Below are 27,210 nucleotides of genomic sequence, written 5' to 3'. Positions count from 1 at the left end.
TCTCATATGTAATATTTCTTTTGGGCCTAGAGGACATTAAGATATCCTCATCTCTTTCTCCCTCCCTCTCCCATGGATGTTAGTGAACCCATTGTTAGGCTGGGTTTAAATGAGAGTGGTTGAAAAAGGAAGGCATTCAAGCTGGCGAAAAAAGATTGGCCAAGAATCCACATCATGGATGTCGATAAGTGAAAAAAGCTTCATGGCCTACGAGGGTCGAAGCTCAAAGAGGAAATATCACAAAAAGACAACACAATATGCATTTCGACCCAGGTTCTACCACTCAATACAAAAAAAAAAACGACAACTAGTGTATTTTTATGAGCTAGATTTATCTACAGATTTTTCATTGCCCTTATGTTAAGGATTTATTTATTATTTAATTTTGTTACAGAAGTGCATGTGGTATACATTTTGGGAATTAAAACCGAGTAGATTGAGGAGTTGTCAATAACTTATTTTGATTGATTGAAAAACACGTTTTTATCTAGTAACACTCAAGAGCTTTAAACCACGTGGGCATTACCCAAACTCTCGCTGTGTGTGAACTCTTAGAAAGCAGACATCCCGGCGTCGTCTGAACGCACCCTTAGGTTGAGCTGTAATGTCCGGCCAGCGTTGGTCGAGAAGGTGGCATTGACAGTGCAGGATGGGGTTTGGAGAGGAGGCAAGAGAGACGCGCTTGAAGAAGAAAATAGAGGAAGGTACCCATGTTTCATGTTTCTCTCTGCAAGCAAGAGCTATGGCATGCATGTGTTTTTGTTCTGCGCTTTTTCTTCCGACCCTCTGATGGGAGAGCTGTTTGGCAAGCTAGCCCTTCGCAGCAAGATGAAAGCCAAAGCCCTGCAGGAGTGCGATGCGCTGGCGGAAAAGTACGCAGAGTGCGCCACCGGCAGAACCCTCTCTGTGGTCTGGAAGTGCCGACCCCAGTTCAAGCTCCTCAACGCTTGCTTGCACCAATAGTAAGCTCTTTCTCACTAGAGGAAATGCATGGTTTCTGGTTGGCACTATGCTTTTACCGCTTTGTCCTTTACAAGGAAAGAACTGTGAAGGATAAGGGTTACTATGTTTCCCTTTTGCAGCAATCCGAGGTAGTCATGAGCACAGTTCTCCTCCAGGGAAAAGCTGATTCAAGGCCTTTCCCTGCTGTCACAGCTGTGGGGACACATACATTCTGGCATGATAGTGACAGGAGAATAGCAGATAATCTGCCACGTCAGCTTTTGCAGAATTTTAATAATGATGTTGACATATGTGTTAAAGTATGCATTTTCAATGCGGGGATTCCTTGCCCACAGCTTTGATAGAGAGATATGAAGACTTTGGTGTATGTCATTCCAAGCTTGCTGCTGGGCATTGTTTCTTTTGTGACTCCATTGAACTCCTCAGCTTTTGAAGTTGATCAAGCCTCCCGAATTCAACAAGAAGATGGATAGTGAAGTTGTCACCAATTGGGTCTGTGCAATGGTTGCCACTCCCACTACAACGGAGTTCGTGCGGCATTAATTGATGCCACTCTCTTTTGGTGGGAATGCCACTTGAGACACCATGCTATTATTTGTTGGGAAGATTGCCACAATGCTACCTTGAAAACGTTCGTTCTCATGGATTACCTAGGTGACTTGAAGAACGCCACACTAAACTGGCCATTAGGCCGTGATTCTTTTGAGACTTCACTAGGTGTGCCGGGAAGGATTTCCCAAAGAACGCAAAGGTGTAGGAGGAGAAGACCAAGGAGAAAGCTAGTTTGTCTTCGCGGCAGGCAACACCACCGATTGGTGGGACACTTCTTCTTTGGTGGCTTTGTGCCTTCTATGATTGTGTGTCATCTACAACATGCTCTAAGGCATGTGTTTCTTGGAGGGATGGCAACTTGGTGTCATCGACAACTTATCGACTTTGTGTTATTATTTGACTATGTGTCAAGTAGTTATTTGTTCTCAACATGGCATAGACGGAACGCATGTGTGAGATTCAAAGAAGATATGGTATGATTGGTCTTAACAAATGTTGTCAACATGGCAAACATGAGATGCATTGACATTTAGTCAGGGATCACATAAGATGCTGGTGGGCATGCAACCTTGGTGGTAACCTTGTGGTTGATGTTATCTAACTTGGTTAAGCCAGTGGACAGTAACTATCACTAATGAGTGTGATGTGTGGGTACTTAACAAGCCTAGTGTCCCGACTTTTGACACTGGGTTCCTTTTTCACCAATGAGTGTGGTCTTTTACTTTTTGTGGAAGGGATGTGTGTAAAGTTATCATCAAAATCTATCGCATCTAGGCAACACTCCAGTAATGTTCTGTGCCTTATGGCATACAATGCATCATGCAATTGTTTGCTTCTCAAACCCTCTAAGAACAATGAGATTAGCCTGGCTTGGCCTAGTTTTTCCCTCAGCAGGGCATTTGTTGTGTAGGTTCTTAAGGCGGTTGATACAATCCCTTACCGACTCGTGTTCAAGTTGCTTGGATTGATACAACTGTATTCAGCGACTCAAGGACGAGTATCGGGCATTGCGCTAGAACGTGCAGCATGTTCTCTAGTTTGCAAATAAAGTCATTCACCTGGCTTTACAATTGCAAAAATTAGATGAGGAAAAACGAGGTCAATTCCTCTATGGTTTAGACACGCAAATCCAATGGGATGTGTGCATGTTTGAACCACATGATTTTGATCGAGCACTCTGCTTGCTCAAAGTGTTGAGATGAAATACAATAATGGAAAACCGAAGACCTCCCAGCCTGGAGTAGGCAAACCAACCACCACTGCGAATGGCAAGGGCCAGAACGAGACCGAGTCAGTGTCTACCCTAGGAGCTTGTAGCTCCAAGAACTTGAACAATGGACCTCGCCTTACTCCAGACCAGAAGGCTGGCCGGCAAGACAGGTGGTAAGCTCCGTCCTGAAGTGCACGAACAACATAAGTAGGAGGGGCGATGTTTCTTTTGTTATACAAAAGGACACACTTCTAAGGCTTGTCCTAAGAAGACCACTGCTCAGACCACCATCCTAGCCTCGACAGCTCATGTGGTGAGCCAACCTCCCACACCGACCTCCCAAGGTGTCGCTAGTCCTCTAGCTCCCACTCCTACTGTTGGCACCATTGTCAGTCGGGAGCTCGTAGATGAGCTGAAGGGCAACCATGACCAGAATTATGTGCGAAATGAATTGCTCAAGACATTTGGCTATATGGGTGGCAAGAGAGTCGTCGTTCTATTTGATAGCGGATGTTTAGAGGACGTGGTCATGGAACAGGCCACTTGGCAAGCGCGTTTCTCGTTGACCTTGGTAGATAAGAAAGTGGAGGAATTTAGCACAGGCATGACAACGAGTATCAAATTTGAATCTTGTCGTGCTAAATCAGTCATCTAGGGCACATAATTTGTCTGCGATTTCATGGTTGCCCCTCTTGTAAGTGCAGACATCATCTTAGGCATCCCATGGTTTCACAAGCTCACCCTAGACGTTGACTGGGAGCAGCACACGTTCTGGATTAACCGAAGTGTGTCAAAGGCTCCCGTGATCATCAAGTGTGAACCAGAGATATCTAACTTTTTGGTCATTACCCATATCCAGGCTAAACGAGAGATTCGAAAAGGTGCACAGTGTGCGGTGATCTATGTTTAGACCACCTAGACAGTTATGAATGCTTCGGAGAAGTACAAGGCCCTGCATGACTAGTTCCATAAGATCTTTCTTCGGGATAACCTGCTTCCTAAGCTCCTCCCATCTAGACAAGAGGACCACAAAATTGAACTTCTTGCAGGTTTCGAACTCCTGAGCAAGGCCATGGAGACGGAGTTGGACCGCCAACTCCTCGAATTGTTGTAATCTGGTTTCATATGCTCTAGTGTGTCTCCATTCGCAGCCCTGATTCTTTTTCCATGACATTGATCGGGAGTAGCACATGTTCTGGATTATCCGAAATGTGTCAAAGGCTCCCGTGATCATCAAGTGTGAACCAATGATACCTAACTTTTAAGTTTTTGGTCATTAGCCATATCCAAGATAAACGAGAGATTCAGAAAGGTACACAGTGTGCGGTGATCTATGTTTAGACCACCCACACAGTTATGAGTGCTTCAGAGAAGTAGAGTGCTTCGGAGAAGTAGAAGGCCCGGCATGATTGGTTCCATAAGATCTTTCTTCGGGATAGCCTGCCTTCTAAGCCCCCCCCCATCTAGACTGGAGGACCACAAAATTGAACTCCCAGGTTCCGAACTCCTAAGCAAGGCCATGGAGACGGAGTTGGACTGTTGTCAACTCCACAAATTGTTGCAATTTGGTTTCATACGCTCTAGTGTGTCTCCATTCGCAGTCCCGATTCTGTTTGTGAAAAAGAAGGATGGATCCTCCCGACTTTGGGTAGATTATCGGGCGCTCAACAAGTTGACGATCAAAGGCAAGTTCCATATGCATGATTACATCTTAGAGAGAGTGAATGGAGCAAAGATTTCTTCAAAGGTTAGCCTCAAAAGTGGGCACCATCAAGTATGAATTGTGGATGGGGACATCCTGAAAACCGCATTCCGAAGTGAGCGGGCCCATTATGAGTTCGTGGTCATGCTCTTTGCTTTAACAAACGCCCCAGCCCACATGATGATGCGGGTTTTCAGGGACTTGATAGGCAAGTGTGTCCATCTTTTTGGAGGACGTATTGATTTTTCCACCTATAGAAGAGCAGCACGATATTGACATGGAAAAAGTGATGAAATTGTTGGAAAGTAATGAGCTTTATATCAATGAGAAAAAATAGAGTTTTATCCGTACGAGGTTCATTACCTTGGAATCCGGATATATAATCAGAGCCGAAGGCATCCGATTAGACCGTTCAAAGGTGACAAAAATCCTTAATTGGGAGATTTCGGAAACTATATATGACATTCAGTTGTTTGTGGGCATTTCCTAGGCATATTCCACCCACATCGACAAGTTTTCTGACATCTCGACAGCTCTCACTGATTTGCTTAAAGGTGTCAAGACTCGGAGGCAATGGATTCATAGGACCTCTCATGGTTGCAGGCTTTCAAGGACCTTAAGGTTGCATTATCTGAGGCTCCTTGTTTAGCATTAGCCTCTTGGGATGACCCATTCCAGGTGATCACCGATGCGAGGAACATTGCTATCGGAGTGGTCTTACAACAGAATGGGCATCCAATTGCTTACATGTTCCGTAAGTTGATCCCTGCAGAAAAGAACTACTTATTCTATAGCCGGGAACTCCTTGTGGTGATACAGGTCCTAAAGCATCGGAAGCATTTTCTTTATGGACGCAACTTTGAGGTTCGCAGAGATCACTAGGCTTCGCATTGGCTTCAAACAATGCCAAGCGGGAGTTGGAGTGACTGTCAACACCGCTGGAGCTAGTTTTTCAAGTAGTTTGGTGGAATGATCGAGTACCTTCTGGCAAGGCCAACCCAGTGGCCGATACCTTGAGCATGAAAGGACCTCTGTCCCACATCCAATCCACACGGATGGATTGGTACAAGACTAGATGAAATGAAGCACAAGTACGCGGATTTCATGGATTTCGATACTCGGTGGGAACATACATTGGACACCACAAGACCATGCCATTTTTTGATACACGATGGTTGGCTTTTCTACAAAGGTCGTCTTTGTGTATTAAAATGATTCCAGGCAACTTGCCTTTATCGCCATTAGTGGTGGTCACAGGGGCATGAACTTGACTTTGGAGAATTTAGAGTGGCAGTTTTATTGGCCCAAATGAGGTGAGACGTGTTCATTCATGTGCATCACTATTTGGTTTGTCAAAAAGTGAAAGCTCCTCGCGAGAAGAAGATAGGGTTGTTACGACCTTTACATATTCTCGAAGGACCTTTTAGGGTATCACATACAGATGGTCAGATGGAGAGTTACAATTAATTGGTGTTCGACGTGGTGAAGTGTTATGTTCACGACCAGCAAGGTAAGTGCGAACAGTTTTTGCCTTTAGTTCAAGCTGTGTTGAACTTTTTCTTCAGCTATAGGCAGGACTCCATATGAGACAGCTTTTGGAAGACCGTTTCGGTCTTTTTTGACTAGGACGTCATTCTCAATGCTTGAAGTTAACAAGTTGATAGAGTCTTACCAAGAGATTTTGGAGTCTGTGAAAGACAGGTTGGCTAAAGCACATGAGGTCTATACTCGACAGGCCAACAAGGACAAAACATATGTGATCTTCTCGGAAGAAGACTGGGTATATCTTAGGATCATGAAGCAAAGGCTGAAACAGGTGGGCATGCGATGCCCAGAGTTATTGTTTTGGAGCTTCGGACCTTTTCCCATTGTAAAGAAGATCAATGAGGTTTCTATGAAGCTAAAGCTACCTCCGAGTTGGACCGTGCATGATGTGTTCCATGTGAGTTGGTTGAAGCCTTATTTTGGACCTCCTCTCTCCGATGTCCACGATGAACAGGAACCAGACATAGTGGACGGAGCTGAAGTTATGGTTCCAGAACAGATCCTCTTGCATCATTTCAAGCACGGATCTGGTCGAAAAGAAAGATTGTTCCTCACGAAGTTTCAAGACCGAGGGACACATGAAACGGTGTGGCTTGGCAAGAACTTCTTCGAAGATTATCCGACATTATTGATGGACTATTTGGAGGCTTTGCAACTTCTGTCAAGTGAAGCAGAAGGGGATGTCACGTGCATCTTGCACTTGGATGCCATGTGGACATATTTGCACAGCAAGTGCAGGACCTGGAGTGGTAACTAGTCCCTTGTGAGCCCTAGTCCGGGACAAGCCAGCCAAGGTTCCACTCTAAGCGTCCAGGGTCAGGTGTACAAGTCCCGTACATGGTCTTGGTCAGGTGTGCAAGTCCTGCACATGGAAGAGTGCCAGTCTGTATTGTGAGTCACCCTTTGGAATGCTGACATGTGTTCTAGGCATTGATTTGCTTGTAGCTAGATGCAAGGTAGGGAGCATAAAGCTGCATGTAGAATTGCGTAAGAGTGTAGGGGCAAGGGTTTACCTGTACTGCCCCACACTTGGGCCACCGGGGGCAGCTCATGGGTCATAGCATTGGCCCACAAGAGCCCCAAAGCTTTATTGGCCAGCCCTTATAGGGCACAAGCCCAGTCGGCCAGCCTGCCCCAAAGCTTTATTGGCCAGCCTTTATAGGGCATAAGCCCAGTTGGCCAGCCTCTAGGAGGCACAAGCCCAGTCGGCCAGCCTCTAGGAGGCATGGGCAGGCTGTCAGCCAGGCCAGCCCATGAAGGGCCAGCACAGAAGTCGGCCAGCATGAGAAAAGCGCCTATTTAGTTCTGTATAAACAGGTTGTGGGATTAATAAACAGGCCGACTGCCTCTTCAGCCCACCGACTAGCATAAAAGAGAACTATAAAAGCATAGGCGAGCCAAGGGTTTTCACCATCTCATTATTCACAAAGTGCTGAAGGTATTCAAGGGCCAGGACAGCCACGGGAGAACCCAAGCAAGGTGAAATTGAAGGTCAAGCGTCAAGTACTACAGGCTGCAGATTTACAGCTAAGGTGGACCTGCAGAAATCAGTCTTTTTCTCATCATTTGATAAAGCAAATACACCAATCCTTGCTGGGGGGCCTTCAAAGGGTATTTGGGACCCAATCGGGTGTACCTTGTCTTTGTCTCATGCAGTACGATGTGCTATTGGTCAGATTCGCACATCCTCACACCAGCTTGAGATTGAGATTGGCCGATATAGAGGTATACCAGCTGAGGCCAGGATATGCCGAGTATGCCATGGGGAGCCAGAGACAGAGCTGCATTATATATGCCATTGTACTGCATACTATGAGATACGTGGTCGTTTCCACTGTTTATTCAGAGAGGGTTTTGGACCACTTTCCAGAGTCATGGGGTACCAGGACCAGAGGTGTTTGGGATTGTTCTTGCTTGAGCTGCGGAGACATAGAGATAGCCTGCTTAGGCGCACAGAGAGCCAGACTCAGAGGCACATTACAGACTTCTTTAGTCCGGCCATCACTGCGCCAGATGGACCACAGCAGCAGCAGGACATGGATACCGCCCACACCAGAGGTACACTGATTGATTGTGCGATTGAGCTTGGGTGGTCCAGACGCCCACGACCACGGAGGAGGGCATCCCAGCATAGACGGATGTTGCAGCGGCAGATTCGGATTATTCTTGCGAGGCATGCGAGACACCCAGTCAGGGTGCTGACCACACAGGATATTGAGGAGATCCGCCAGTGTCCGATGCGGCACATATTATGAGATGGAGGTACCTCCATAGTGTACCTTCCAGTTCCAGTTTCATTTTTTAGGTGCCAGTAGTATCATCTTTAATTTTTTCATTTTCTGGGTTTTTTTATCCAGACATTGTATCAGATCCACCATGATGTAACTTTTGGTCTCATAGGTCATTATGGCCTTTTGAAGACGTTAATATAACATTTCATTTCATTTCATTTCTCTCTCTCTCTCTCTCTCTCTCTCTCTCTCTCTCTCTCTTAGCGTTTCTTACACAAACATTGTATCAGATCCACCAATTGTTGTAACCTTTTTGGTCTCATAGGTCATTTTGGCCTTTTGAGGACGTTAATATATCATTTCATTTTCTCTCTCTCTCTCTCTCCCCCCCCTCTCTCTTCCATTCTTTTTTTAGTTCGGGAAAAAGATCCTTCTATTAGTTACTGAAAGATCAGCCACGAAGGGCTAAAAAACAACCATGAAGGGCTAAATACAATCTTGTCTCATGTACAAGGCAAGAATCAAGTAATCAAAGGAGGGGAAAGAGACGCTTCTCCTCCGGCTGAGGAGAAGGCCATCTCATAAGGGGGGGGAGGGGGGAACAACCACACAGGTGGGCTGTAATGCCAAGTGGGGTCACCACCTCTATCATTGAGAAAAGGGCCAAGCCGCTAGAGTCCCAAGAAAGCTTCCCGCCGCTTCCTCATGCGGTCAGATCCTCCCTACAACTTCCCCCATTGCCCGGGGAGGGTATGTATGATATCGAGCCAAATGCTCCTGATAGGCTCAGCTAGCAGAGTGTGGGTACCCTCAATGGCTTCACTGCATCTACCTCGCCATATGTGCCAAGCTATAATGCTATTGCAAATCTCCCATCTCTGGCATGAGCCTGTTCGCCAGTGATTTGTAGGTGGGGCTGTGACTGGTATGATGGGAGAATTAGGGTTAGGTCATGTGGGAGACATACACAGAGAAGCACAAGAGAGAGAGAGAGAGAGAGAGAGAGAGTTGTGGGGATAAGTCAACTCATCAAGTATGAGTGTGTGACTCCCCTATCACACATGTATATTGCACTAGTACACATAGTGCACTTAGTACATTAAAAGTACTAAGTGTACTATGTACTATAACTTATGGGCTTGTACACACTATAAGGGTGGGCATAGTGCCTTTACCCCAACAACCTCCCACTTAAAGGCAAAGTGCCCTTAAGTAAAGGAAAAGAAAAAATCAGCATGTACATGATAATATACAAGGCCATATCAAGGCTGAAAATGGCCTCATCCAATGCCCATCAAGTGTCTGCAATGAGCAAACCGCTTCGGAGGCAAACTCTTTGTCAACAGATTAGCCGGGTTGTCATCCGTATGAATCTTAACAAGCTGAATTTGCTTGTTCTCTATCACCTCTCTGATGAAGTGATACTTCACATCCACATGCTTCGTCTTTGCATGAAAGACAGGGTTCTTTGCCAACTGGATGGCACTCTGACTGTCACAATGCAACAATGGAATATCCCCTGTATAGTCCAAATCAACCACTAACCGAGATAGCCATAATGCCTCCTTGCAAGCCTCTGTGGCTGCAATATACTCGGCCTCTGTAGTAGATAAGGCTGTGCACTTCTGCATCCTGGATATCCATGACACAGCACCTCCTGTGAATGTAAACACATAACCGGTAGTAGACTTCCGGTTATCTGGATGACCGGCATAATCCGAATCCGTGTAACCATGCACTAATGCATCCTGTTTGCCAAAGCAAATGCACAAATCCTGTGTGCCCTTCAGGTATCTCATGACACCTTTCACTGCTTCCCAATGCTTCTTGCCAGGGTTGGCCATGTATCTAGAAACCACTCCCACTGCAAATGCAATGTCCGGCCTAGTAGCAACCATGGCATACATGAGACTGCCACAAGCTGAAGCATACGGAATCTTGGCCATATCAGCCCTGTCTCTATCCGACTGTGGGCTGTCCATAGCACTGAGTTTCATATATGGAGGCAAAGGAGTACTAGTCTTCTTCCCCCCGTCCATATTGAACCTCTGCAAAACTTTGCCAATGTATTCCTTCTGAGACAAATACAACACATGCTGATTTCTGTCCCGAAGTATCCGCATACCCAAAATGTGATTTGCATCACCCAAATCCTTCATATCAAAGGTTTCATGCAGCCTCTTCTTCAAGGAATCCATCTCTTTACGAGATTTCCCGGCAATCAACATATCATCAACATATAAGATGAGGATCAATAGACTGCCATCCAAAGCTTTCTTGGTGTACAAGCAGTGATCTATGTCACTTCTCCTGAATTTCTGAGATTTCATGAATGTATCAAATTTATGATACCATTCCCTTGGTGCCTGTTTGAGTCCATAAAGACTCTTTTTCAGCTTGCATACAAGCTTCTCCTTTCCAGTCACTGCATAACCCTCTGGCTGCTGCATATATATCTCCTCATGGAGATCACCGTGAAGAAAAGCAGTCTTCACATCCATCTGAATCAAGTCCAGATCATCATGTGCAACCAAAGCCAACACAGCTCTAAGTGTGATCATTTTGACCACTGGAGAGAAGATCTCATCAAAGTCCACACCATATTCCTGCTTAAAGCCCTTAGCCACTAACCTGGCTTTGTATCTTGGCTTTGCATCAGGTGCAACTTTGAGCCTGTAAACCCACTTGCATGGCAAAACCTTCTTGCCTGCAGGCAAATGCACCAACTTCCAAGTTCCATTTTTATGCAGAGAATCCATCTCTGACTTCATGGCACGTTCCCATAGAGCTTTGTCTGCCCTCTGTAAAGCCTCCTTGTAACATGAGGGCTCCCCACAGTCAGTGAGCATCAAGTAGTCAACCCCTGGAACAAACCTGTCAGGGGCTCTGGAGGGTCTTGTGGACCTCCATACCCAATGACCATCATTTGCAGGTTGCTGTCCAGCCTGCATATCACCCATTGGTGGCTCCTGTTCCATGCCATAAGGCTGAAAAATCATGCCCGGTATCTCCTCTAACTGTGGTATATCCATAGGGATATCTTCTGCCATCTCTGGCTGTCCATTTGGACCATTTTCAGCACCATTTAAGGGCTGGTTTTCCTGTTGTAATGGCTGATTTACAGCCCTTTGTTGTTGTCCATGATGTTCATCATCATCAAAGATGACTCTGCCAGGCTCCTGTTGCCTTGCAGGCTCCTTATACATGCATGTTTCATCAAAAATGACATCATTGCTGCGTATGATCTTTCTATTCATGGGATCCCAAAGTCTATACCCCATTTCACCTTTGTCACCATATCCTAGGAATATGCATTTATGAGACTTAGGATCAAGTTTGGTGCGCATTTCCCTGCGTATGTGCACGTACGCAACGCAACCAAACACTCTCAAGTGCTTGTATGACGGAGGCTTCCCTGTCCATACTTCCTCTGGCACTTTTCCACCAAGCCTCGTGTTAGGTGACCTATTTATAAGGTGAACGGCTGTCATAACAGCTTCAGCCCAAAAACCATGAGGTAATGCAGCATGTGACAACATAGAACGGACCTTTTCCTGAATGGTCCTGTTCATCCTCTCTGCTGTCCCGTTTTGTGGAGGATCATAAGGAGTAGAGAGCTCCCTCTTGATGCCTTTAGCATCACAAAAGTCGTGAAACTGTTTGGACATGTACTCTCCACCATTGTCGGAACGCAAAGCCTTCAGTGTTTTGCCAGTTTGATTCTCAACAAGAGCAACAAACTTCTAAAACACTGAGAATGTATCACTCTTCAAGCGAAGAGGATAAACCCACACCTTGCGTGTGGCATCATCAATAAAAGACACAAAATATTTTGCCCCTCCCAAAGAAAGCTGAGGCATCTCACATACATCTGTATGCACAAGCTCTAACTGAGCATCTTTCTGTCCAAGAGCTTTCTTGTGGGGGCACTGTAGTTGCCTACCATATATACAATGCTCACAAAACTGAAAACTTGAAAACTTTAGAGAAGGCAAGTAACCCAAACGAGACAATTGCTCCATTCCCTTGACACTCATGTGTCCCAACCGGCTATGCCTCATAGAAATTTCCGGCAGCTCGGTTGCATTTACATTAGCATGGTGACAAACACCTGCATGCATAAAGTAAAGAGTGTCCACCTTAGAGCCTCTGGCAACAACCAGTGAGCCCTTACTAATCTTCCACTTTCCACTACCAAATGTGGTAACATAATCAGCATCATCAAGCTGTCCAGTAGAAAGCAGATTCTTCTTGATCTCAAGCACATGCCTGACATCATGGAGCATAAGCTGTGAGCCATCTGAAAACACAAGCCTCACATCACCTCTACCAAGAATCTTGCATGCATGGTTATCACCCAAATTAACCACTCCTTCATTGCCAGCAGTATACCTGACAAACAAGTCTCTGCAACCTGTGACATGAAAGGAGGCACCTGAATCAATGATCCATGAGTGCATACCATGACCACCTGTAAGAAGTGAATGGGCATCAAGTGAAGACGTAAATAGGACCTCATCCTCACTGCCACCTGCATGTGACACATTGATTTCTTCAATCTTGACTCCACTTTTGCCCTTTGGCTTTACATCTTTGGCTTCATCTTTTTCTTTGTCTTTGCCTTTTCCCTTTTCCTTTTGATCATTTTTCCATTTGTAGCATTGCTTTTTAATGTGTCCCTTCTTGCCACAATAATGGCATTCCAAATCCTTTTTGGAGCGAGACTTGCTCCTTCCCCTTTCTTGGCTTTTCCCCCTTTGCTGGGATCTCCCACGTGCATTCATTGCATTGGACTTTCCAACAGAGTTGTTCTTCCTGTTCATCTCTTCTTGAAGAAGAGCACCCTCAACATCTGCATATGACAGCATAGCATTCGAATTGCTAGTGGCTGTCCTGAATGTGTCCCAACTCTCTGGCAAAGTGCATAACAGAAAAGTGGCTTTGAACTCATCGTCCATTGCCAACTTTTGATTAATGACCTGGCTGACAATACCATTAAACTCATTTAGATGGGCTGTCATAGACGCCCCTTCCTTCATCTGAAGACCTATGAGTTTCTTCAACCAATACACTTTGCTTGAGGCACTTTGTTGGGCATACAAGTCCTGCAATCTCTGCCACATTCCCCAAGCTGTCTTCTCTTCACGAATGCTGAAAAGTAATGAGTCTGACACAGACAACATGATAGTAGATCTTGCCAGCTCATCCATATCTTCCCACTCTTCAGCAGTAAGAGAAGCGGGCATCACACCCCTTTCTTTGATAGGCTTGTGCTGCTTTTTCTGGAGCAACACATTGTAGCACTGGGTTTGCCAAATATCATAATTATGCGAGCCTTCAAGCTTCTTGATGTGAAGCAATGAAGAGCTCTCACCTGTGGTTGCCATAGCAATATGCAACCTGTCAATGCCTGACTCCCTGCAAAATGTGCAAACACTGCACCAAAAGCACACAAAGTGCTCACAGTTTTTCTCCCAAGCTTTATCTCCCACTGCGGAAGCACAAATGCAACTTTTCTCCCACTTTATGTGATGAAAACACCAAAATCTGGTTGCTGCAGATTTTGGACCACCTTAAATGTGCTCTATTGCCCTTCCAAAGTACTGTACAGCAGTACTAAGTGCTCACCTGTAATGTACCAAACCTGTCCCGGCAAGTGCAGCAGCTGAAATTGAACCTTTTGGTCACTCAAAACAGTGTACAGCCATGCCAAAACTTGCACAAAGCTGTGCCAAATCTGTACCAGCAGGTACAGTAGCAATAAATGCTCTCCTGGCTGTCCAAATGAGTGAAAATCAGACTTTTACAGTCCTGTACACTGCATAAAACAGTCCCGAACAGAAATTGGGCAAAAGCCCCTTGACTGCAAGCTGATTTTTGAGGATTCAGGGCATAAATGTCTTGCCTGCTGCTTTGTCAAGCTCAACAAGCATACAAACTTGAAAAGCCCCTTGATTTCTGATCATACATGGTACATTGAAGCACATGAAGGCATCCAGAGTGTTGACGATGCTTCCCCCTGGCCACATATACATCCAAATAATGAAAGCCCCTTGATTTACAGGCACATTGAGTGCTTGTAAGGCATCAACACATTATCCACAGCATCAAATGCGATTGCCTGCATGCAAATCAACCAAATCGGCACAAAAGCCCCTTGATTTGCACTGCAATTTGCTGCAATTTTGCCCAAATGTGCGATTTTTCACATCATACAGCATGTATGAGTGCTTAATTGCACAATTACATCAAAAGCCCCAAATTTTGACATTCAATTTCTTGCAAATTGATCCTGATTGTGACCAATGTCCTGCAAATTGATCCTGATTGTGACCAATTTCACCCAATTTTGCCAATTTTGCTCAAAAATTGAGCAATTGGGCACCTGTACCTGCTCAATTGATTACTGTACTTGCTCAATTGCAAATCCCAAAAAAAAATTGAGGCAAATACCTTGTAATTTTCTGATTTTTTGTTTTTGTTGCAAGAAAAAGGGGGGTTTGCTGATGTTGCTGCAGAATTAGATGGATGCTCCAATCAAGCTGATGCGTTCGTTGCTGTACGGATGACGGAGGGCTTCTCCATCGCTACTCGTGAGCTTCTTGAACTGCTGGCTGGCGAACTCCTGGTTTCCCCTCTTCTGCAGAGCCTCAAGAGTCTCAATTAGCAGAGCTTTAAGCAACACTTTCTGCAGCCGCACGTCGTTTCCCTGGACCAATTGCTTCAGAGAAGCTTCCTCGCTAAACTGCGCAGCAGCAAGCCTTCTTGCAGGTACGGCAACCCTCTTCTTCGAACCAGTAGTAGGCAGAGACGATATGTATGGCAACGTCACCAACGCTTTACTTGTCTAACGCCGTGTAGTGCTACACGCTTTGTGGCTTTACGCCTAGCGCCTGCGTATCCAGGAACTCCACGTTCACACGCTGCTTTCGCCTAGCGCATCTACGCCCAGCGCTACACGCCTTGCCTCTGATTCGCCTGAGTTCGCACAGCCGGCGCCATCGCTTGGTGGTTCTTTCGCGATACCAGGGTGCTATCGCCTGAGTTCGCCTCTTCGCTCACCTAGCTTCACCTAGCGCCACTCGCCTAGGTGGCCAGCCGACTCCATATTCGAGCTGTTGACGCCCGCCTGTGCGCTTGACTCATGGTGGCCCTTCACACGAAATGCCTGACTGCTGTGCGCTTCAAAGTTGCCGTCACCTTCGCCTATTCACTGCCGGTGCCTGCTATCAAGGAGAAGAGGGAAGAGGGAGGGATCACTAAGCTCTGATACCAGTTGATGGGAGAATTAGGGTTAGGTCATGTGGGAGACATACACAGAGAAGCACAAGAGAGAGAGAGAGAGAGTGTTGTGGGGATAAGTCAACTCATCAAGTATGAGTGTGTGACTCCCCTATCACACATGTATATTGCACTAGTACACATAGTGCACTTAGTACATTAAAAGTACTAAGTGTACTATGTACTATAACTTATGGGCTTGTACACACTATAAGGGTGGGCATACTGCCTTTACCCCAACATGGTACTGCGACGAAATGCGGTGGTGAGGGACCTATCCATAGTGAAGATGCGGAGAATCCGCCGCCAAGCTTGCTGAGCCTTTGGGTCGCTGAGACTCCTAGGGGTTGCCGCACCTCGGGCAAGCTGCTGGCCTACCTCCAATTGCCAACCAAGTGTTGACTGCCAAGCTCGTGTGTGCCATTAACTAGAGAAGGAGGGTAATCTTTCTAGGTCAAAAATTGTCCCAAAGCTTCGTCCAAAAATCTGAGAGGAAGCGTTGTGAGAGGCCTTGTGATTGCAAGTTTGCTGTTGCTGCAAGGGTGCCATCAATCTCTAGCATTTGGATCCTGCAGCCTAGCCGCGCTGTGTATGCAAAGAAGGGGGCATGTAGAGTCTCCTCCCAATCAGCGAGGTCATACCAAGTCCACTCGCCTAGGTCCCACTGAAGGCGCGTGAGAGGTCGGCTCTCCCATATTCATAGCCGCTAGAATCTCTCCCTTAGCACCTTGGTAGGTGGTGGGTCTATGTGCCACTCCCGAGCCTGAAATCCAATCACCCTCACCCTATGTAAGGTGCAGCCACTGAAATCCTCTAAGGGGAGCTCGGATCTCTCTAATCTGCCGTGGGATCCAATAGAAAAGGTGAGCAGACCACTACCCTCATCCTCTCCATGGACTGCCACAAGAATATCATGCCTGGTAAACACGCCAAGCCACACAGGGGGAGTTGGGTTTGAGATAGGAGTCAACCACTCCCGAGGAATAGCGGAGTTGATGTCGATGTTGAGACTCTCTACCTTGGATCCCTGTCAAGTCTCTCTCCTGCACCTCCAGGGGTAACTGTCTACGTGCAACCCAGTCTCCAAGGGACCTAGCACGTCCTATGCTCAACGCTTCCCATGATACATGAAGTCGGGCTCCCAACATGTGGCCACTGGGTAAACGGATTAGGGGTTCCAGACCAATGGTTGTCGAAGCCGCTCCTCTGAAGCTACCGGAGCTATTTGCCTTAGGGCCGGCCTGAGGTGAAGAGTCCTTGAACAATTAGGTTGCCCAGCAGGGCATGGCTATGAATAGTAGGGTCAATGAGGCCTCGCCCTCCTCTCTGTCGTGGCCTAGCCCTCCTTTCCGTCGTGGGCGGGTGCAGAGCCTACCCAAAAACCACACGACCTGTGCCAGTTGATCAATGCTCCTGATGCGCGACAAAAGATGTCGATCACATCCGCGAATCTCTGGAGATTCCCCACATCTCCTAAAAGGTAAGCTACACTGTCATCTGCAAACTGTGAGTTAAGTAGCTCCTCTTGAGGGTGGAGGGGGCGATGCAACCCTCGAAGTCCGGTCTCTTGGGCTGAGAGAAAACTACTCATGGCCTCGGTGACGAATAGGAAGAGGTAAGGTGCTAGAGGACAGCCCTGTCGTATCGAGCGGGAAAGGGGAAATTTGTCACCACCACGAGCTCCTTGAATGAGGACCTGGCTGTGCGAGGCTGAATAGAGTCCTGAAACCCCACGAATCCACTCCACAAGGAATTCCATCCGGCTCATCGTACCCTCTAGAAAGCTCCAATCCACTCTATTTCTAAGCTTTCTCAAAATCTAGCAGCAGCACTATGAGGTCTTGCTTCCGCATCCTGGCCGACGCTGTTGCCTCCCAAAAGGTGAAGATGTTGTCCAGGATGCTCCGATCCTAAACAAAGCCAGTCTAAGTGTCATGAATCAAGTTAGGGAGGAAAGGTTGGCCAAGATCTTATAGGCGGTCCGTCGATGGGTCTCCACTGACGGATATGCAATCTGTCACCACCCTCCTTATTAATCAAATGTATCAAACCCTCTGAGAGCCTCTATGGCAGGGCACGTGTGAGCATAATCTCATTGAAGGCAACTCGAAGGCCGCCCTCCATGAGGTCCGAGTGACGAAGAAAGAAAGAGACTAGAAGCTCCCGTGCATTTGCCCCTGGGTAGTGCCGTCAACGCCCTCACCAACCCCTCCGCAATGAATGGAGTCAATAAGGACCGAAGAGAGTGGGGAACCACCTCTCGTGTGCGGCTAGACCCTCTCGTGCACGTCCATCACTTGTGAGGATAATGGGGCACCAGTGAGAACAGATCGGAAGAAATTAGTGGCGATAGCTCTCACATGGGGGGGATTAGAAACAATAGCTCCATCTTGGCCACGCAACCTGCGAATACCATCTCTCCTCCCGTGGGGGCTGGCTATCTCAAAGAAATCCCATGTGACTTTGTCTCACCGGCTTGAGTCCAAAATGAAGCTCTGGCATGGTACTTCCTCCTCTCCTTAATGGTTCTAATCTCTGTGCGGGCGGTAGCAAGCTGACTCTCAATCCACGGGCTATTTGGGGAACTCTCCTGAAGTTGCTGTAAAGAGACCAGACCTCTGCTGCGGGTAGAGTCCGGGGTGAGGATGGAGGAGGAGGAGGTGGTGGGGGGGGTGAGGGGGAGGCCGAAGAGGGGCGCTACTGGGAGATATCCATCGGAGTGGAAGGCTACTGGGAGAGGCTTGCTGGGGGCTCAGTGGGGTCTACCGGCCTCATTGGGCACTGAGAGCCAGGGGAGGAATCTCGACGGGGAATTTGCCTCCAAACCGGAGGGGCCGCCTCGTGACTGGAGGGGGACCATCGCCAACGGCTCAAAAAAGTTCTCTGATAGAACCGAATCCTCATGTTCTCTGCTAGCTTGGTGCGCGCGGTGACGACGCTCAGCTCTAGTGGTCGGGTGACGGCTTGAGCATGGGCCAACCATCCGCTACTCTCTGGTAGCTGGGTCGTCTGCAGTCGGGACCTGATGCTCCGCTATGTGGAAACCTGCCCATCTCTTTGCCCCCTGGTGAGGATCTGAGCGGGGGCTGCGCCAGGCCGCCGGGGGGGGGGGGGGGGGGTGCGGTCTCCTGGACTGGCCTTGAGGGTAAGCTCTGGCCAGATGTCCCATCTGTTTGCAAATGAAGCATTGACATGCCCTGAATACTTCGTGTTGCATGATGGGGTCGCCCCGGAGGGAAGGAATGTCTCCTCTCTCTTCCACTCTTTATCTCCGCTACATTGTGTTAGAACCAAGGTGCTGAATATTGTTTATCAAAGTATAATCCTGTGTGTAAGCTTCCGCATGTAACATTTGTCTAAATGCAGCTAGGTGGCTGTAGGAATCCCCCGATCCGTCAAACTTTGACACTAGCTCTGATATGTTTGAGGCTCTAAATCTCGTATGGCCATGGTTATATACCGGTATCCCATTGGCTTCTGGTTGGCTTTTAGCTCTTTATTCGTGACTATATAGTCTTTCAGTTTCCCACGCTCCTTGAGCGGGTACTCTGGCTTCTAAGGGAGTGGCTACCCTTGCTCTTTCGAGGGGTATTGCCTCTCTTCAAATGGCACTGGTTTTCCTCATCCTTTCTTCTTTGATTGGATCCAATGAGGAAGGAATCCGAAAGTTGGTGTCCTGTCTGCAGCTATAGAAAGAGAATTCTTGCTCCTCTGCTGGAGTGCCTCTTCTTGAAGTGATTTCCTGCTGAGAGGTTCTACCTTCTCTTCCTCCTACTGTTCCTTTCACTCTGGTAGGCTGCGGGAGTTGCGACGCCCCCTGCCTAGACCTCTGTGTATTCCTTGCCTCCTTGGCAAGTCTTCGGGTATAGGGGTTACTTTCTTCATCGACACGTTTGATCTATGGTGGGCTGGTAAACTTGCTTACTGGGAGTGCTTCAGGGAATCGAAAAGATCACTGCAAGTCCTAAGGAGTAGTAGTGACGGGCACTTATTAGGCTAGTAGCCGAGTGTATGGGCATTTGTCAGAGTCCAGGTCTAGGCACAGGAGTCAATGAGTGTGTGAACCCATTTATGTGATGGAAACTAGCAACACTTGGGGCTTTGGAGCATATAAGACCAGCCCATAGCGTGGACAGGTGTCATCATGTGCGCACCTTCCAACAGTGTACCGTGGACATGTCCTTATCATTTAGAGGGCATGCTTGTGGCCGAGTCTTAGTCAATTTTGAGGCTTTCCAACCATTTCATTGTATTTGGTCGAGGCGCCCAATGAGCAGCAAGTGTGGACACTTTTATCATATTTGGACATTATTATTATTAAGTTAGGGTTTTCAGCCAACCAACCCTAAAGGCTAGCCAACTAGCCCATAATGCACTATAAATAGAGGACTAGGGTTGAGGGTCATTCATGTGTCACATGCGGAAGCTTAAACACGTGATTAACATTAAGCACACAAGGAATTTGTAACATGCACCTTATGCTGAAGTGTTTTAAAGATGAGATTAATGAAGCAATCACACTGCTGAAAACTGAATACTGAATTTTAGGGTTGAGAGAAGTACACAAGAACACCCAATTGGGTCCCAATCCACCCTCTCAAAGGCCCCCACCGCTGGCCGGTGTATTTGCTTGACTATATTATAAAAAGAATGGATGTACAACACAAGTTACTTGCTGTCATGTAATATGCGGAAGCTTTGGAGAAGAATCGATAACTTCAAAACTCAGAATTCAGCACTCTTTTCGCGACGGAAATTAACGCACAAACTGAAAGGAGATGTGCAGAAAATAGAGAGAGAGAGGGAGAGATGGAGAGGACACAGTCTTGGGTCCCAATTACCCTCTGTAGGGCCCCCACCACGGATGGTGTATTTGCTTTATTAGAATGATGAGAAATCTGAAAGAAAATACAGCAATCTTGGACCTTTTCTTGGCTGGGAATACCCTGCCCTTGACCTGAATCCTTCACCCCTTTGCTTAGCACCCTCTTGGCTTTGTCTAGCCTCTTATGCTTGAGCTCTTGGTGGAGAATGAGATGAATGATGGGATTGTGGACCTCTCCTATTTATACTACTCTTCAGGGGTAGTCAGCCAGTGTAAGAGCAGGCGGCCAGCATCATATTCCCACGACTGAGCAAAATCAGCATTAAATGCTCAAATAAATCCCAATAAATGCTGTTATTCCCCTAGCAAGCTGGGGAGGCAGGCGCTTGCTTCTAGAAGGCTGGGCATAGCTGTTGGGGTATAAAGGCATTATGCCCACCCTTATAGTGTGTACTAGCCCATAAGTTTTATAGTACATAGTACACTTAGTACTTTTAATGTACTAAGTGCACTATGTGTACTAGAGCAAATATACATGTGTGATAGGGGAGTCACACACTCATATTTTGTGAGTTGACTTATCCCCACATGTCTCTCTCTCTCTCTCTCTCTCCCTTCTTCTCTGTGTGTGTCTCCCACATGAAACCCTAATTGTTTCAGCTGAGCTTCTTTAGCTCCCTTCAACTGGTATCAGAGCCTGGAGGAGTGCTATGTACAGCTGGCAGAGCTGTGAAGCGTGTAGAGAGGAAAATCGTGTGTTGAGCTGCAGCGCTGGAAATCGACTGTAGAAGAGCTGCAAAACGAGCTGAGTGTGTGCGCGTGTGTGCGCTTACAGGTGTGACCAACAGCGATATCAGAGCCGCCGCCATCCAGACCCCTGTTCACAGCCGGTCGCCAATCCTCCCACCTTCCGCCCGCCAGTTTGGGTGGCACGAGTGCAGAGGCTCAGCCCGTTTCGGCGGTACTGCCGCTGCCCACCACTCTCTGCCCGCTAGCCTGGGCAGCACAAGTGCACAGAGTTTGCACATTCGAGCGGCGTGGCCTGTTTCCACCACAGACGCCAGCACCCGCCTACTCCTTGCTCAGTGGACTTGCCGTTTCTGGGGGACAACAGTTGCTCTGTTTTGAGTTGCATCTGCACCTGCTCGTCCATCACATCCAGCTGCACACCTCGCAGCCATCCAGTGGCTTCATCATGTCAACCTGGTTCTCTGCGCCACAAGGTAACAGAGGGTAAAGTCGCGAGGTACCGCCCACCTGCACGAATACAACATCCGTATCTGCACAGCAGCAGCATCATCAGCACCCACTAAATTTGTACGAGGTATTTGCTTCAAATTTTTGGGATTTTGCATGTCCATTATCATCAATTGAGCAAGTACAGGTCCTAATGGCTTAGATTTGAGCACAATTGGCAACAATTGGGTGACATTGGTCACATTCCGGGTCAATTGGCAAGAAATTGGGTGTCAACACTTGGGGTTTTTGATGTAATTGTGCCATTGGGCATTCATACATGCTGTATGATGTGAGCAATCTCACATTCAGGGCTAAATTGCAGGAAATTGGAGTGCAAATCAAAGGGCTTTTGTGCCAATTGGATTGTTTTGCATGCAGGCACTGGCATTTGATGCTTTGGGCAATGTGTTGATGCCTATCAAGCACTCAATGTGCCAGTAAATCAAGGGGCTTTTATGTATTGGATGTATATGTGGCCAGGGGGAAGCATTGTGAAAGACTTTGGATGCCTTCATGTGCATTAATGTACCATTCATGATCAGAAATTGATCTTGAATCAAGGGGCTTTTCAAGATTTTGTGCTTGTTGAGCTTGGCAAAGCAGCAGGGAAGACTTTTATGCCTTGCACCCTCAGTAATCCACTTGCAGTCAAGGGGCTTTTGCCCAATTTCTGTCCGGGACTGTTGTATGCAGTGGTGGGGACTGTCAAGGTCTGATTTTCACTCATTTGGATAGCCAGGAGAGCATTTATTGCTATTGTACTTGTTGGTACAGATTTGGTACAACTTTGTACAAGTTTTGGCATGGCTGTACATTGATTTGAGTGAAGAAAAGGCTCATTTTCAGCTGTTGTACTTGCCGGTACAGATTTGGTATATCATTGGTGAGCACTTAGTACTGTTGTACAGTATTTTGGAAGGGGAACAGAGCACATCTAAGGTGCTGTCATAAATCTGCAGCAACCAGATTTTGGTGATTTTATCACATTCAGTGGGAGGAGAGTTGCATTCGTGCTTCCGCAGTGGGAGATAAACTTTGGGAGAACAACTGTGAGCACTTTGTGTGCTTTGGTGCAGTGTTTGCACATCTTGCAGGGAGTCAGGCATTGACTGTGTCAAAGGTTGCATATTGCTATGGCAACCACAGGTGAGAGCTCTTCATTGCTTCACATCAAAAAGCTTGAAGGCTCACATAATTATGACATTTGGCAAACCCAGTGCTATAATGTGTTGCTCCAGAAGAAGCAGCACAAGCCCATCAAAGAAAGGGGTGTAATGCCCGCTTCTCTTACTGCTGAAGAATGGGAAGATATGGATGAGCTGGCAAGATCCACCATCATGTTGTCTGTGTCAGACTCTTTACTTTTCAGCATACGTGAAGAGAAGACAGCTTGGGGAATGTGGCAAAGATTGCAGGACTTGTATGCCCAGCAAAGTGCCTCAAGCAAAGTGTATTGGTTGAAGAAACTCATAGGTCTTCAAATGAAGGAAGGGGCGTCTATGACAGCCCATCTAAATGAGTTTAATGGTGTTGTCAGCCAGGTCATCAATCAAAAGTTGGCAATGGATGATGAGTTCAAAGCCACCTTTCTCTTATGCACTTTGCGAGAGAGTTGGGACACATTCAGGACAGCCACTAGCAATTCAAATGCTATGCTGTCATATGCAGATGTGGAGGGTGCTCTCCTTCCAGAGGAGATTAACAGGAAGAACAACTCTGTTGGAAAGTCCAATGCAATGAATGCACGTGGGAGATCCCAGCAAAGGGGTAAAAGCCAAGAACGGGAAAGGAGCAAGTCCCGCTCCAAAAAGGACTTGGAATGCCATTATTGTGGCAAGAAGGGACATTTCAAAAAGCAATGCTACAAATGGAAGAATGATCAAAAGGAAAAGGGCAAAGGAAAAGACAAAGACAAAGATGAAGCCAAAGATGCAAAGCCAAAGGGCGAAAGTGGAGTCAAGATTGAAGAAGTCAATGTGTCACATGCAGGTGACAGTGAGGATGAAGTCCTATTCATGTCTTCACTTGATGCCCATTCACTCCATGCAGGAGATGGTCATGGTATGCACTCATGGATCATTGATTCAGGTGCCTCCTTTCATGTCACAGGTTGCAGAGACTTGTTTGTCAGGTATACTGCTGGCAATGAAGGAGTAGTTTATTTGGGTGACAACCATGCATGCCAGATTCTTGGCAGAGGTGATGTGAGGCTTGTGTTTTCAGATGACTCACAGCTTATGCTCCATGATGTCAGGCATGTGCCTGAGATCAAGAAGAACCTGTTTTCTACTGGACAGCTTGATGCTGCTGGTTATGTTACCACATTTGGTAATGGAAAGTGGAAGATTAGTAAGGGCTCACTGGTTGTTGCCAGAGGCTCTAAGGTGGACACTCTTTACTTCATGCATGCTGGTGTTTGTCACCATGCTAATGTAAATGCAACCGAGCTGTCGGAAATCTCTATGTGGCATAGCCGGTTGGGACACATGAGTGTCAAAGGAATGGAGCAATTGTCTCGTTTTGGTTACTTGCCTTCTCTAAAGTTCTCGAGTTTTCAGTTTTGTGAGCATTGTATATATGGCAGGCAACTCCAGTGCCCCCACAAGAAAGCTCTTGGACAGAAAGATGCTCAGTTAGAGCTTGTGCATACAGATGTATGTGAGATGCCTCAGCTTTCTTTGGGAGGGGCAAAATATTTTGTGTCTTTTATTGATGATGCCACACGCGCAAGGTGTGGGTTTATCCTCTTCGTTTGAAGAGTGATACATTCTCAGTGTTTGAGAAGTTTGTTGCTCATGTTGAGAATCAAACTGGCAAAACACTGAAGGCTTTGCGTTCCGACAATGGTGGAGAGTATATGTCCAAACAGTTTCAAGACTTTTGTGATGCTAAAGGCATCAAGAGGGAGCTCTCTGCTCCTTATGATCCTCCACAAAACGGGATAGCAGAGAGGATGAATAGGACCATTCAGGAGAAGGTCCGTTCTATGTTGTCACATGCTGCGTTACCTCATGGTTTTTGGGCTGAAGCTATTATGACAGCCGTTCATCTTATAAACAGGTCACCTAACACGAGGCTTGGTGGGAAAGTGCCAGAGGAAGTATGGACAGGGAAGCCTCCGTCCTACAAGCACTTGAAAGTGTTTGGTTGCGTTGCGTACGTGCACATACGCAGGGAAATACGCACGAGACTTGATCCTAAGTCTCACAAATGCATATTCCTAGGATATGGTAACAGAGGTTGAAGACCTAAACAGGGTTAGGGTTAGGGTTTACAGAAAGAAAACAAGCATAGAAAACCAGCAGGGAGAGAACACGACTGCTATAGATATCTCAATAATAGAAAAATATGAAGTACAAGCCACATGATAGTGACCCCTAAAGGATAAGTGTTCACATGACCGGCCATAAATGTGCCGGGTGGACCAAAACACTTATAAACTGCATATAAGTGAAAATGAACTAAACTGGGGGAAAAAACCTCCACTAACTGAAGTAAAAAGTGCCCCAGTAACCTACTGATGATCACTAGCACTCCTCTGGGTGCATACACAGCATAAAACCCAACAAACCCCCCTGGAGTGATATGTGATCACTGTACATCATCCACCAAAAGGAAACAAATTCAAAGCATTGCGGAATGCTTCAAATTTCGGACGTGGTAATGCCTTGGTGAAGATGTCTGCCACATTCTGATCTGTAGGACAGTAGATCAGACTGATATCTCCTGCCTGGAGTCTCTCCCGAACAAAATGATAGTGAATCTCAATGTGTTTCGTGCGAGCATGAAACACAGGATTCCTGGCCACAGCAATGGCACTCTGACTATCAGTATAGATAGGTGTAGGCTCCTCCACTGAAATATCCATATCAGTCATAAGACGACGCAGCCAAACACACTCAACAGTAGTAGTGTAGGCTGCTCTGTACTCTGCCTCACAAGATGAAGTGGCCACTGTGGTCTGTTTCTTGCTTAGCCAAGAAATGCATGAAGCGCCAAGGAAGAAACAATTCCCACTAGTGGAATGTCTGGTATCAAAATCACCAGCCCAATCTGAATCACTGTAAGCATGTAACTGCATGTCACCCCCCTCAGGATAAAGCAACCCAAGAGACAAGGTACCCTGCAAATAACGGAATACACGCTTCACAGCTTGCCAATGTGACAACCGTGGGCTGTGCATGAATCTGCTCAACTGAGAGACTGCATACTGAATATCTGGCCTTGTATTACACAAGTATATGAGGCACCCAACAGCCTGAGCATATGTAGTGGCATCAAAGGAAACACTGTCATCTTGTAGTGACAGTTTCATCCCAGGCTCCATAGGAGTACTAATAGGCTTGCAATCCTGAAATTTAAACTTCTCCAGAAGTTTAGCAACATAACGTGATTGCAACAACCCAATGCCTCTGTTATCCTGCACAAACTGTATGCCCAAATAGTAATGTACAAGGCCCAAGTCAGACATGTCAAATGTCTGTTGCAGTATCTCTTTAAATGCTGCAATTTTGTCATCATTTGATCCCATGAGCAAGAGATCATCCACATAAAGACTGATGACCAGCAGATCTGTCTCTTCTTTCTTCACATACAAAGTGGTCTCTGATGGACTGTTCACAAATCCCTGAGTGAGTAGAAAAGCATCTATTTTTGCATACCAAGCTTGTGGAGCTTGTTTCAAACCATACAAGGCCTTTTTCAGCCTGCATACTTTCCCCTCATGACCATGTTCTGCAAATCCCATGGGCTGAAATACATAAACTTCCTCCTCGAGGTCCCCATGTAGGAATGCAGTCTTTATGTCCAATTGGTGAACAACCCAACCACGATGTGCAGCCAATGCAATGACACACCTAAGTGTCGACATACGGGATGTAGGAGCAAATGTCTCCTCATAATCAATGCCCTTCTTCTGTGCATAGCCCTTTGCAACTAGACGGGCTTTGTACCTGTCAATGGATCCATCTGCATGTCTTTTCAACTTGTAGACCCATTTAGTACCAATGGCTTTCTTGCCTTTGGGCAGATCAACCAAATCCCATGTTTGATTCTTTTTAATAGAATCAATCTCATCCTGCATGGCTTTGTTCCAATGCACATTATCTCGTGCATCCACAAATGAATCAGGCTCATCATCATCCTGTAAACTGGCTGCCATAACCAGATTCAAATCTATGATGTGTGCATGCTCATTGGTCCTTGTCTCCCTACGAGTACGACCAGCAAGAGGACCCTCTAAATGGCTGTCCTGTAGTGTCCTCAAATACCATCTAGGTATATGTCTGACCTGTGGTGCCTGCTGTCCCATATTTGGTTCAGCTCTTGGCTCATTTGGCTGCTGAATTTCTGCACCACCTACATCATTTGCTGGCTGTCCATTACCCTCATGAGTTGGATCACCAACTGTGGAATGAAACTCCATGGGTAGAAGACCTTCAAATACATCATTTTCAGCCTGATTTACCTCATAACCAGCCATGGATAATTCTGATTTTTCATCAAAAATCACATCCCGGCTGATAAATATCTTCTTGGATAGTGGGTCATATAACCTGTAGCCCTTGCTCTCACGGCTATACCCAACAAAAATGCATTTTGTGGCTTTATCATCAAGCTTCCTCCTCAACTCTTTGGGTATGTGTGCATATGCAAGGCACCC

The 27,210-nt window shown here is 46.6% G+C and overlaps 1 protein-coding gene across 4 annotated transcripts in view; it reads left to right on the top strand.

Moving 5' to 3' along the window:
- Positions 1-523: 523 nt before the first annotated feature.
- The window catches only part of LOC147604667 (Cytochrome c oxidase biogenesis protein Cmc1-like protein), a 36,430-nt gene continuing 9,743 nt past the window's right edge, over positions 524-27,210 (top strand). For all 4 annotated transcript variants that reach the window (XM_086794824.1, XM_086794822.1, XM_086794821.1 and 1 more), the window contains exons 1-2: positions 524-704; positions 815-962. In XM_086794824.1, coding sequence (XP_086650950.1) covers positions 650-704; positions 815-962 — 203 coding nt within the window. In that variant the 5' untranslated portion in view covers positions 524-649. The remainder of the gene's footprint in view (positions 705-814; positions 963-27,210) is intronic.

This window comes from Cibotium barometz, chromosome 61 (assembly GCF_041138505.1).
Source record: "Cibotium barometz isolate CiBa-2024 chromosome 61, ASM4113850v1, whole genome shotgun sequence".
NCBI lineage: Eukaryota > Viridiplantae > Streptophyta > Polypodiopsida > Cyatheales > Cibotiaceae > Cibotium > Cibotium barometz.
The sequence above is the reverse complement of the archived record's forward strand: the minus strand, read 5'-3'. Positions and strand labels throughout refer to the sequence as shown.